General features: G+C 39.5%; 1 protein-coding gene across 2 annotated transcripts in view; it reads left to right on the top strand.

The window, feature by feature from the left end:
* The window catches only part of TMEM2 (transmembrane protein 2), a 35741-nt gene extending 23922 nt beyond the window's left edge, over positions 1–11819 (top strand). For both annotated transcript variants that reach the window (XM_009886397.1, XM_009886396.1), the window contains 12 exons: positions 341–472; positions 973–1008; positions 1762–1917; positions 4085–4262; positions 4757–4972; positions 5655–5863; positions 6417–6602; positions 7779–7998; positions 8585–8683; positions 9837–9985; positions 10753–10859; positions 11623–11819. In XM_009886397.1, the coding sequence (XP_009884699.1) occupies positions 341–472; positions 973–1008; positions 1762–1917; positions 4085–4262; positions 4757–4972; positions 5655–5863; positions 6417–6602; positions 7779–7998; positions 8585–8683; positions 9837–9985; positions 10753–10859; positions 11623–11819 (1885 nt within the window). The remainder of the gene's footprint in view (positions 1–340; positions 473–972; positions 1009–1761; positions 1918–4084; positions 4263–4756; positions 4973–5654; positions 5864–6416; positions 6603–7778; positions 7999–8584; positions 8684–9836; positions 9986–10752; positions 10860–11622) is intronic.
* Positions 11820–12848: the final 1029 nt, after the last annotated feature.

Raw genomic sequence — 12848 nt, 5'->3', positions numbered from 1 at the left:
GGGAGTACTTTGGGGAGGGCAAAAAGAAAAAGCAAGGTATAAAAGAAGGTTAGGTGCAGCTAAAGTAACTGGGGGAGATTGAGCAAAAGCCTGGAAGAGTTACTGGAAAAGAAGTTTTTTATGTTCCTGCTTCATTATACCCTGAAGATACTTTTCTAGAAATAGAGAGCTAGAGCCGCACCTGATTTTGGCTTCTGTCATTCCAAACATGAAGCAGAGTAGACTTTGCCCGTCAGATGAGCATAAGTATGTCTCTTCCAGGCTCTCAGCCCAACATATATCACACATGTAAAACAAACAGTATTCTTGTATTGAGTCTTTGGATTTTTATCTGTCTCAGGTTTCGACCTCATCAAGATGCAGACCCTGAAAAGCCCCGAGTTGCTGCCCTGATTGACAGATTAATCTCTTTCAAAAACAATGATCATGGGGCCTGGGTCAGAGGAGGGGATATCCTCATTCAGAACTCTGGGTAGGTATCCGGAAGCGAACAGCTGCATGTTGTTAAGAATTTTCCTCTGAAGCTTTGTTTATGGAAGTGTATTACAACAGGATTATAAGAGAAGACTGATGCTTAACTCGAGGAACTTCTCGATATCTTGAACCACTTTCACACCATCCCACTACTTTAAATGAAACAAGTTTATATGTGATTAGATGAGAATCTGCATTTAACGGCAAAAAGAAACTACGTAATAAAAAAGTCCAAAAGTTGATAGAGATACCTCAATATAAATTTACTCTCTGTGTTTTCTCTGAAACGCTCATGTTCCTGTTTAAAGTAGATAGAAAATTATTTGATTTTTTTTTTTTAAATAGCAAGGGTTTTGTAAGAGTTAAGTGTGTGGTGGTTCTAAACTCCATTAGTAGAAAAATTCAAGCTTTCTTCAGTGCACAGCAGGATGTGTTCTTACAGCAGCTTATTGTAGGATAATGCAGAAAACATGACTGAAGCTGTTAACTTTCTTTTAGGTTTGCAGACAATGGAATAGGTTTGACATTTGCTAGGTGAGTACTTTATGTTAATCACTTCTGTTTTTTCTTGCCTAGAAGCTTAGAAGATACATATCCATCTATTAAAATTAATAGGTATACTTCTGTAAGGCTATAGTTTCATTTTTGGGGCCAGTTCTGTTTGCAGTGGTGCAGATGATGTTATAAAGGCTGTGAACTGACACAACTGCTAAAGCTTGCACTATAATTCACCCTGTGCTTGGTTTACACAACAATTTGCTACCTCTTCCCCAGAAGGGCTGTGTTTATCTAGGTATTTTTGGTATTGTATGATTCCTTAGGCGGTTTTGACTTTCCTCTTGAACAGTTGAAAGTGAGTAATGGAAAAGAAAGCATAAACATTTAGAGGGAGCAGAGTCTCTTTCTAGTAAAAAGTCAAGTAACATACATAGGAAGCGAAAATTGCTGCCATTTAGGTTGTGACATACTGGTTCTAGAATTGCAAAAGTGGGCTGTAAAAGAAAGAGTGCTGCACTACAAAGAGATAGAAAATTTAATGCTCAGCTCTCTGCTGGCATTTCAAACAGCCTGTAATACTGTTTATGATTAAATTTATTGTTCTGTGTATTGTAAATGAAGTCTAGACTGCTCTGCTTTAGGAGGACTGTTACAGAAGTAAAAGTAGGACAGAAGTAGGAGTGTTACAGAAGAAGAAGAACTCTAAGAAGCAGAAGAAGAAGTAGGACTGTTACAGAAGTAAAAGTAAAAGTCTTGGCTAAAAGCTTATCTCTGACATTGCTTTGATAGTGATGGGAGCTTCCCAAATGATGAAGGTGCCAGCCAAGAGGTATCTGAGTCGCTGTTCATAGGTGAGAGCAAGAATTATGGGTTTCCAGGCGGCCAAAATAAATATGCAGGAACTGGAGGAATAGACAACAAGGCGCGCACTCTGCCTAGGAATAAGTAAGTATGTTCTGTGTGAGGGAAGTAGAAATAATACAAGAAACATTCTCTCTATCAGGTATAAACATCCTTCTGCTTGAGCTGTGAGAGACTAGGACTCTATTAAAGGTGATTGTCTCTTTCATTTTAACACTTTGTGGACAGCTCTGTCCCTCTTGCCTTTCTGGTGAGTCAGTTTCCATCTGATGTTACCACAGGTCACTTTTCTGTAGTGATTTAAGTTATCCTACTTTAATGAAACAAAATTTGGGCCTGGAAGAGAAAAAGAAAAAGCTTTCAGGTAAAAGAATTTCAGGGATCAGTTTAGGACTAGAGACTACAGGTGGTCTGAAAAATCCCAGTGTGTGACCATGATCCCTGGCTTTTCTATCTGGCTTGCTGTGATGCTTGTTTAACGTAGTACCAAGTCCTACCCTTGCCACAGAATAGGAAAGAATGGTAAGGTAGGTCTAGGCTGCCCTGTTTTTTTGCTGCTTAACTATTTAGAGGGAAGAACTTAATGTGGTAATGAAACTGAATACTTCATATATAGTTAAGAATCACAAAAAAGTTGAGGTTGGAAGGGACCTTCGGAGGTCATCTTGTCCAACTCCCCTGCTCAAGTAGGACCACCTAGAGCTGGTTGTCCAGGACCATGTTCAAACGGCTTTAGAATATCCCCAAGGACAGAGACTGTACAACCTTCATGGGTAACCTGTGCCAGTGCTCAGTCACCCTCACAGTGAAAAAGTTTGTCCATAAGACTTGTTCTTCAGCTTGTGCCCACTGCCTCTCATCCTGTCACTGGGCACCACTGGAAAGAGCCTCGCTCCGTCCTCTTTGCACCCTTCCTTCAGAGATTCTCATACATAGATGAGAATCCGTCTTGAGCCTTCTCTTCTCCAAGCTGAACAATCTGAGGTTTCCCAATGATTGCTCTGATGCAGGATGCTCCAGCAACTTTATCATCTTTGTGGCCCTTTGTTGGACTCTCTCCAGTAGCTCCATGTCTGTCTTGTACTAGGGACAAGCACTCTAGGTGTGGCTTCACCAGTGCTGAATAAATGGGAAGGATCACCTCCCTCAATCTGTTGGCAAGACTTCTCCCAGTGCAGCCTGGGATACCATTTGCCTTTTGTGGCAAGGGCACATTGGCTTATGGTCAGCTTGGTTTCCACCATGACCTTTAGGTCCTTTTCACTGGACCATAGAGTTGTTCTTCCATCCGTGCAGGACTTTGCACTTCCCCATGTTGAACTTCATGAGGTTCCCGTTTGCCCATTTCTCCAGCCTGTCGAGGTCTATCTGGATGGCAGCATGACCCTCCAGTGTATCAGCTGCTTCTCACAGTTTTGTGCCCTCTGCAGACTTGCTGAGACTATACTCAGCCCCATCATCTGGATCACTAATGAAGATGTCAAACAAGATTGGACCCAGTATTGACCCTTGGTGTTGCACCACTAGCCTCCAAATAGATTTCATGCCACCACCCTCTGGGCCCAACCAATCAGCTAGTTTTCCATCAGCCCATACTTCATAAGGATCTTATGGGACACTGTGTCAGAAAGCTTCCTGAAGTTTAGGTAGATCGCGAGCACTGCTTTCGCCTCAGCTACCAGGCCATTTTCCTAAAGGAACTTTATGAATTTTCCACCAGGAACTTTATGAAGTTGGTCAAGCATGACTGCTCCTTGGTGAATCCATGCTGATGACTCCTGATGACTTTCTTGTCCTTCGTGTGCCCTGAAATGGTTTCCAGAATTAGCTGCTCCATCACCTTCCTGGGTATCAAGCTGAGGCTTACCAGCCTGCAGTTCCCTGGATGTTCCTTACTGAAGTTAGAAGTGGCATTTGCTTTCCTCCAGTCTAAGGGTACTTCTCCCAGTTGCCGTGAATAATCAAAGAGCAGGTGGTATTATTCTGCTGCTGTATTTCACATATTGGGAAAGGGGCACATTTGCGAATGGGCAGTGATAGCTCTTCTAACAGGAAAATTCAAACAGGTAGGGGATTTTTTGACTCATTATAAGTGCAGAAACAAGATTTCCTTTACTAAGGTCTAACCGTCAAATCATTCTCTTAATGTTGCATTCTTGCTTCCTCTGAGAGGAAGTGTGTTTATGACACAGATTCAGGCTTATCATGGGTTTTGTTAGAGGATGCTATAAATATTTGCTTGCATTAACAGGACATTTCCAATCAGAGGCTTTCAAATTTATGATGGACCTATTCACCTTACAAAGTGCACATTCAAAAATTTTGTGCCAACTCCAGACAGATTCACCAGTGCAGTTGGATTCTTGATGAAAAATCCATGGCAGATGACACCAAAAAACAACATTTCTCTTGTGAAGTTTGGTCCAAATGTAAGTTTTTGACAAGTTTTCTTTTATCCTTGGGGAATGGCTTTCTTTTCTTCTTGCTGTATTTAAAATAAACACCCAAGGGCCCTGGGTCATCTTTTCCATACATCCCTACTCCAGAGAGTCTCTTGGTTGAAAGTCACCCTAGGTGTATCCTTTGTCTCCCAAGCAAAAAATAATACCAAGGGAGATGTAGGATATAGTGCAGCAGTGGCTGCAATGGCTAATGGTAAAGCTAAAACGAGATTTTTGTGAGGTTTGGTATAGCCTTAGTAATGAATTTTCAGTTGCAAATATTAACACTGTTCAAAAGCAAGAGCTGGCCTGAGCCTATTACTGAAGATCAAAATGTTTGTTTTGCAAGATTCCACTGTCCTTGCTATAAGGTTTTAATCAGCTTTGACAAATTCCTGTGTCTGTGCAGATGTGCAACTGATAGTCTGTGCTTTGCCTGGGGGCGGGAAAAAAAAAAAAAGTGTTTTAATTGTTGTTGCCAGGTTTCTTTGAAAGTCTTCTTTGGAAAACCTGGTCCCTGGTTTCAAGAAGGAGACCTGGATGGTGACAAGAACTCAATATTCCATGACTTAGATGGTTCAGTGACTGACTACAAGGATACCTATGTGGGCAGAATGGATAACTACTTGATTCAACACCCCAAATGCATTAATATTGCAGAATGGAGCGGAGTGGTTTGCAGTGGCACCTATGCACAGGCTAGTACTCTTGGAGATTTCTGTTTGGGCCAAATTACAATATGAACAACTTGTAGGGGCAGGGGAAGTGGAAGAACTGCAAGTTACCTATCCTTGGATTTAAAAATTCTTTGACATTTTAAAAATACTTACATGCCTATTACACTTGTTGTGTATATCGCGTTCCCTTCAGCACACAAACTGGGAGTACAGTATTAGATGCTGCAAGGTAAAACCAAATATGTATGCATGCCAGGACTTCTGTGTTGCAGCCCTATCTGCTAAAACATTTATTTCTTCCACTGGAGTTCTGTCTGTCCTTTTTTTCACACAATAGGTTTTAAGAGGCTTTGCTTTTTTTTTTTTTAAATGGAGATGTTAAATACCACCTTCTGAGTATGTAGGTTTGAATCCTATTCTGGTTCCTGTTCTATATGAGTTTGGCCAAGTACCATAGCTGATTCTATTTTTTTTTTTTTTCTCCCTTCCTCCTCATTTTTTGTCTGTAAAATGGGCAAAATCTACAGAAGTTTTTCCAATAGTACTCTTCTTCAGGAGATATTTGTGTATTGCTTAACCCAGAACATCAAATTCCAGCCTTTTGGCTAAATAATGTACTGATTATTCATCACTGTTTCATTTCCTTTTGCACAATGTCCAAATCTTTCCTCTTTTTTTTTTCATCCTCCTTAATATCATACAGGTTTATGTCCAAACCTGGAATGGACAGAATCTTTCCATGACTATCGTACGAGATGAGTATCCAGCCAATCCCATGGTTCTTCGAGGTATTAATCAGAGAGCTGTCTTTCAACAATACCAGCCAGTAGTGATGCTCCAAAAGGGCTACACAATACATTGGAATGGAAAAGCTCCAAATGTCACCTATCTTTATCTCATTAACTTCAACAAGTATGTTTACTTTCTGTCATGTCATTGATCCATAAGGCAATACTGAAGTATGTCCTGCAGAATTAGCATACGTGAGAGTTTGCAACCGTCAGTAAGACCGGATCTCAGCTTGTGGGTTCTTTTGTTTTTTGTTTTTTTTTTTTTTTGTAATTGCAAACACTACAGTGTGAAAAGCAAGAGATTAAGCAATAGACCTGCATCTAAAGTTAAACTTTTGTCCAGTACAATGTCTTCAAGGCAAATCCTTTGGAGAAGAAAGTGTGCAAATAGTGAAGTGGAGCAGAATTGCAGTTGAATAGTTTAGCATACTTGATTTTGTTGTCATATAAGCTTACTACCTGTCTGAAGTATAAAATCAAATATATTCTGAAAGTAACAAAGTTACTATCACATTTAATGAAACACTTTGTATAGAGGGGGGAAAGAAGATCTTCTGGTTGAGGGTTTGAGAGTTTTTTGTGTTCCTTTTACTTGGTTTTTGGGTGATCTGTTTGCTACATTTTGTCATCTAAACTGTTCCTATCGTGAATCATACATTGTATTTTGTTTTCAGGAATGACTGGATTCGTGTTGGTCTTTGTTATCAACCAAATACAGATTTTGTTATAGTGTTGGAAACCTTTCAAAGGCGGTCATCTGCTCTGTCGAACAAGGTAGAGCGGTACATGCCTGTATCATCAATGATGGAGCTTGAAAAGAATCGATCAGACAAGAAGTTTTACTTTGACAACAATACTGGGTAACTTTTTGTAACTTGACTCTATCAGAAGATGTTGTTTAACCTTAAAATGTCTGCTTTGATAGTATTAAAAGCAACTAATTTAGATACCTGCATAAGAGGAAAGCTGTTGCAAAGGAGCCAAAAACGTATTTAACAGAATACTTTATGTGACTTTGAATCTCCAAAATACAGTGGTAGTCACTGAAATACTTTTCCAGGAGCACCACAGTTGCTACAGATATTTCCTACCCCATGCCTGGGGAAAATGTGGTATCTGGCATGTTGCAGTGTCTTTCAGGAAGTAACTTCTAAGTTTTCAAAGAAAACTTGTGCTGCCCTGTTAAACTGAAAATTCTAGATATTTCCAAGAATTTTTCTGGTCCAAGAACACTTTAAGAATGTGTTTCTGAAAATTCTAATCTGTTTTCAGCCTTCTTGAAAGTACTTAAAAGTGCTAGTCTCTCTTGCAAAAGTACTTTTGACAGAGGTCACTGAGATCCTTCTAAGAGGCTTAAGATATGATCAACTTTGAGTAAAATAAGTCCTACATATATCACTTGTGTGTTTTGCTGATGTTGATTTTTAATTTATAATTTGTTCTGTTATTTATCATTTGTTCCCTTATCTGCTACTTTGTCTGTCTAGTAAATCTGAAGAATAATGTAGCTTCTGAAAAGACATTTACATATCTTTTGTTTAAGAGCTATCAGTCACATATGTAATAGACTCACCAGTCTCTATGTACTGTGAACATTAATGACCACTACCCCCTATATTGCATTTCCAGGCATTTGCAAGAGTACAATTACGTTGTCCAGTGCTGGTGTGTGAAGCAGAATATCTAAGCAGTTACTGCTGGGTATCTGCAAAGATCTATGATCAAAGAAAACATTTATGCACTGCGGTTTGGTTTTTGTTTCCTGCAAGTCACTGATTTGAGGAGTGGTGGTTCTTTTCAAAGCATATGCATTCATAATGATGTCTCCTTTAATTGTTGGGAATTTTAGATGTGTCAGTAGAGACTTCCTAACTCTAGTAAACTGTAAGTATTTTTTTAAAGTTTGAACAATGGTGCAGAAGTAAATACTGTAGTTGCTCTGCTGGTGAAAATCATGAAATATAGCTGTTAAGGTTTAACATAAATACCTAGCTTTCCAGCAATTGATCTAGATTCTTTTTCCCCCTTTTGTGTAGATTACTGTTTTTATTTCTTCAAGCCAAATATAATAGGGAAGGTCACAGTTATTGCTCATCTCAGGGATGTGAAAGGATCAAGATTGTGACCAAAGATTCAGCAAAAGGGATCAGTAACTGCATGGCAAAAGCTTACCCAAAGTACTACCAAGGACCAACCGTCATAAAGCAGATGCCAGTAAAAACTACTGTACCATGTACAAAATGTGGCACAACTCAGGTAAAATAAAATGAGCAAAAACTTTCATGAACTGTATAGGTGGTGTTGATGTGTACTTTAAGGCAGAATTTCAGTCTTTCAGCACAGAATACTGTGCTTACCAGTTTGCGATAGTCACGTTGTTAAATCTCCTGTATGCCAGAAGGTGGGGAGTCCCTTGTAGCACAAAGATTTCAGTTTTTCTTCTTTGAAAAATACTGCTTCACTTTCACTGAGTGCTATGGAGAAGGGACATAGGTAGACCTGATGTCTTGTACTAAAGTATTGTCTGTACTCAGGTAGGATAGCTTTGCTGTGGCCATCTATATGCTGTTGGCCAACCTTCAGTCTTCTTTTTTGGATCTTTGCTTGTTAGCATGAACTTGAAATTGCATTATCCATTTTAGCTGTACAAGCTGAGAAAAATATGGAAAGTAAAGAATAAAATGGGTTACACTACACATCATGATATTTATTAGCATTGCTAGTGCCGTAAATAATGCCACTGATGCGTTTGCTTTGGAGCATGGGCAGTCTGTTGCAGATTGTCTGATAAAGTGTTGAAGACATGGATAAGCATACTTAACGTGTTTCGTTTGATGTGCAGATGGTATTCACCAGTGATCCTCACAAAAACTACCTCCTTGTGCAGATTTATTCATCTGGTAAAAAAGAGTTAAGCAGAGGTCAGCAAGCATTTATTTCTGTAAGTATTCTTTATGGTTTTCTTCTGTCTTTCTTTTTAGCAGTTTGTATTGCAGCTGTTGTACAGCTCTACATAGTGCTGACCACACTTTTCTTCACTTGAATGAAAAGGATTGATTCATAGTTTAAAACACAAACATTCAAAAAGCTGATGTTTTAACCTCAGAAAATGAGGCTACAACACTCCATTTTGTATTTAAATCCTTTCCTACTGGAGGGGAAATTGTACCAGTAAGGGAGATCTTAAAATCTCCAGATTCATGTTGAAATCTGGATGGATATACATTTATTGATGGCTACTTCTGGCGGGGGAACCAACCACAGAACCAAAAAAAAAATCCCCAACCAACCTATCAGTTAAATCCATGTTGTTGAAATTGTTTTTGTGCTGACAGGTTGGTGAGTTCATGGGATGTTATTCAAGCCATTAAGCTTTGCTAAACTCTTGCAAAATGGCATTTACTAAAGAATCCATAGCGATTTCTGTATTTGTTCTGATGCAGTCTTGATAAGCCTAGTGATGTGGTACTCTATAAAAAGTGTACTTGGACTTTTCTGTTTGGATGCTGAAGGCAACTTGCACGTGATGCTGAAGTAGCATTTGCAGATGTCCTCATGCCACAAAGCTTAACGTCTGTACGTGGCTTACATTCTGCAATGTCAGTGTGTTAGCTTGGTTGAAATAGTAAAACTCTGGAGTTATCGAGACAGACAAATGGCACGTGAGCAGTGTAACCTTAGCAGACTATTACAGGAAGGTGTGTGCTATGTCCAAAGCAGTAAGAGCACTCTGTAGGAAGAAACTGGGCTGGAACTGGGCTGCTGCAGAGGCAGATTAACTGTACTATTGCCAAGAAGTCCATCTGAATTTTAGCTTCCTGAAGCAGGAGCAATGATTGAGGCAGGTAGTAAGTCACCTGAAATGTAGAAGCCAGGCACTGAAGGCTTCCATGCGATTTCAGAAGTCCCACCGAAAGCCTTCCTTCAAGGAGGAAAATGAAGACATGCTAGGGAAAAGCAAGTATTTGTAATGAAATTAGTACACTGCTGTGTCTAAACTAGATGAAGGTTAGCACCGAGTGCAGTAGAATCGCTGTTGAATTTATATTAACTTCAAAAAAGAAAAAAAGTTCTCTTTTTCTCCTTCCATTCAGGTCAATGATACTATGTTTTCCTTCAAGGATAACGGTATACTTATTGTTGTAGTTGATGCCTGCATTGGCACAGTGTCAGGAAACAAATTATTTTCTGGAGTAGACATTAAGCGTGTAGATGGATATTTAAAATCTGGAATTCCACAAAGGTACGTGTAATGATCATTTATTTCCAGTATGTCCTGTAAACTGTAGCTTTACTCTCTAACAAGGATTTGAATAATGATGTCTATGCAGGAGCACTGAAAGTGAGCAAAACGTGTCTAAGTTGAGGGGTAAGGAGAAACATAAGAGCATTTTCACAGACTATTTAGCCTTATTTGACAAGACAAAGCAACTCAAATTTTGAACGCTTGGAGTTTTCCAGTGTTGCCTGTCTTTCACCTCAAAGAATTATTTTTTGCTTTTAACTAAAAGTCATGTAATAACACTTCTTTGCTTAAAACAAGAATAACTTTTTGTTCAGTAAGGTCGCTGAAGGACAATAAGAACTATGTGAGAAGATATCATATAGTTCTTTCCCTGTCTAGGGAGAAAATTGCTTATCGTTAAAGAAAGATTAAAAGTTAGTGTCGGAAAATCAGCATTCTAATTTTGGATAAATACCTAAACTTGATTTTTGGATGCAAAATATTAAACTATATTTAAATAACACTTTCCAGTGATTTTGGAGTTAAATTTAAAAGTAAGTTTAAACAAACAAACAAACAAAAATCTAGGTAGGTGCTTTTCTAGGTAGTGCTTTCAGAGAGGGTTGACTATTTCCGTGTCATGAAATGACATGGTGTCATGGCTTAGGCATGAGTACTCTTAGCAAGTGGACTATGGGGCCAGCTAGCTGTAAAAGCATGTAGCTGACTATTAAGAAAACTTCGTGTTCATAACATCTGCTGTCTGTGCACCGTTTCTGCTTCAGGTCTATCGTTCTACTGAGCACAAGAGGCGATGTAGCAATTCCTAATAATTTATCAGAAGCCTTAATGTCCCTGGGGACAGCCAAACCGCCTTATCTTCAGAGCAACGGTTGGTGGAAATTTTGCACAGTTCTTTGACACCGCCTTGGTCTTGTGTGTTTGTGTTGGCGTGATGGGTTTCTCATGGGGTGTGTGAAGAGGATGCAGCTGGCGGAGAATAGTTGCCAGTTTGCACTGGTGTGGGCTGCTGCGTTTCAGCCCTTGTGGAGGCGGGTGTGGGGTGCAGGTGGGCATCCCTTCAGCAGATGGGGCAGAAAACCCTTTCTGTTGCCCCAAAGGGCATTGTCTGAAGCTTGTTGCAAGCAGAGAAGTGACTAGCAGTTCTTTGTGCTTGTGGATTACAGGAAAAGAGCCCCAGGCTTTTTTCCCCAAAGCCTGTATTTTGTGCCTCGCCCAATGAATCTATTTTTAAACAGTCTCCTGTGCCAGGCTAGTATTTCCTGTTCTAACAAAATTTGAAGACGGAGATGAGAAGCTGTTGGTATTTTGAGGGATGATCACTTTATAGGCCACATGGGGTAGCTCACGTCCGTTCAGGGTGCAAGTCCTGCCTGAGAAAGCAGGTTTTATAACTCTCCCAATAGCGGTGTTTTCAGATTAAGATTTCAGAGCATTTAATACTCAATATTGCAGAAGGAAATTGCAAATCAGTATCTCCCTGCAAGGTGCATGTGCAGCTGGGAGTAGATTAATGTCCTGAATAATCTGGGGGAAGGATTTCAGAGGAGTGTGCCATTCTCTTCCCGGCCGGTCCTGTGTTGTGCTTGGATGGGCTGGGCTGGTTCGGTAACACTGAGCTGTTTTTGTCACAGGAAGCTTGGCCTTTCTGGGCTTCAGAGGGAACTTTAAGCCATCCTGGATTAAGCTGTTTACCGGTCCTGCTGGGCATGGGCTCGTTCAGATAGAAAAGTATATCCCTTTACAACTGGAAGAGTATGGCTGTGCCAGAGCAATCAAAAACCGACGGAAAGACCTCGAGCTTCTGAAGAAGGCTACACGATCTCATTAAAGATTAAGATGTACATAAAAGCTGGGGAAAAAATGTGAACTAACTTATTTTTTAATTTATGGCATTTTAAACTATATTGTTATCCAAGTAAATCATGTTATTGTCTGACAGATGTTTGCCAGCATTGACCGCTTGAATGCCAATCTGTGCACCTTCTAGTTGTACAAAATATTAAAGAATTTATTAGTATTTGTATAAACAGGTTTCAGAGATTTTTCAGATGTTTGTATTTACTGTAAACAAGTTCCTTCTGTTTAATACTCCTTTTGTATGTAAGAGGGTGTTCATAAAAGCCTTAAATTTTTGATAACAGGTGTTGGAGTGCATCTTGGATTACTTGAAAGATTAACATTGAAGTCTCCATAAACAGCTTGAATTGGTCATTATAACTTACACATTTTTCCTCAGCTGTTTAAGTGTTTTCCTGAGGGTTTATTTAGCTGTCAGCTCAGTTACATTCTCAATCTGCTTTCCAAGGTGTTAAAAGCCAATTTCCCTTAGGCATGCAGCTGACTCAAGGGGTTTTAACTGCAGTAAATTTTTTGCTTTGCTGTATGAAAGTTGGAGAGGAGGGGATTCAAAGATCCAGCCTGGGGCTGGGTGAGGATTATGTACTGCGCACCTGAGTTTAACACGGCTATGTGTACTGGAATGGCATACAGAGCAGAAAATGACTACCTTTTTTGGGGTCACTGTTTACTATTCACTCCTAAATATACAGGTGTCTGTAAGAGTTACTTCAGTAATCAGCCTGGGTGTTAAGGCTGCAGTCTTGTGTGCAGCTTGACTTCAGCTTTTTCTTTTAAAGCTTTTAGCCAGAAAGGCAAAACTGAGGCTGTTATTTTTCAATTTGCTTTGAAACTAGCTTCTACTCTAGCAGGGATTTTTTTTTTTTTTTTTTTTTTCCGTTAAGACTATCCCAGCTCTAACTTTTAAGTGAATGGAAAGTGCTCTCAGTTCATTCAGTCATATCTTTTGCCTTAACTTCGGTTCCTTTAGTGTACTTATATTGCTAATTCCTATTGATCT

Source organism: Charadrius vociferus, unplaced genomic scaffold (assembly GCF_000708025.1).
Source record: "Charadrius vociferus isolate BGI_N301 unplaced genomic scaffold, ASM70802v2 scaffold505, whole genome shotgun sequence".
Lineage (NCBI taxonomy): Eukaryota > Metazoa > Chordata > Aves > Charadriiformes > Charadriidae > Charadrius > Charadrius vociferus.
This window is presented reverse-complemented; position numbering and strand designations above follow the sequence as displayed.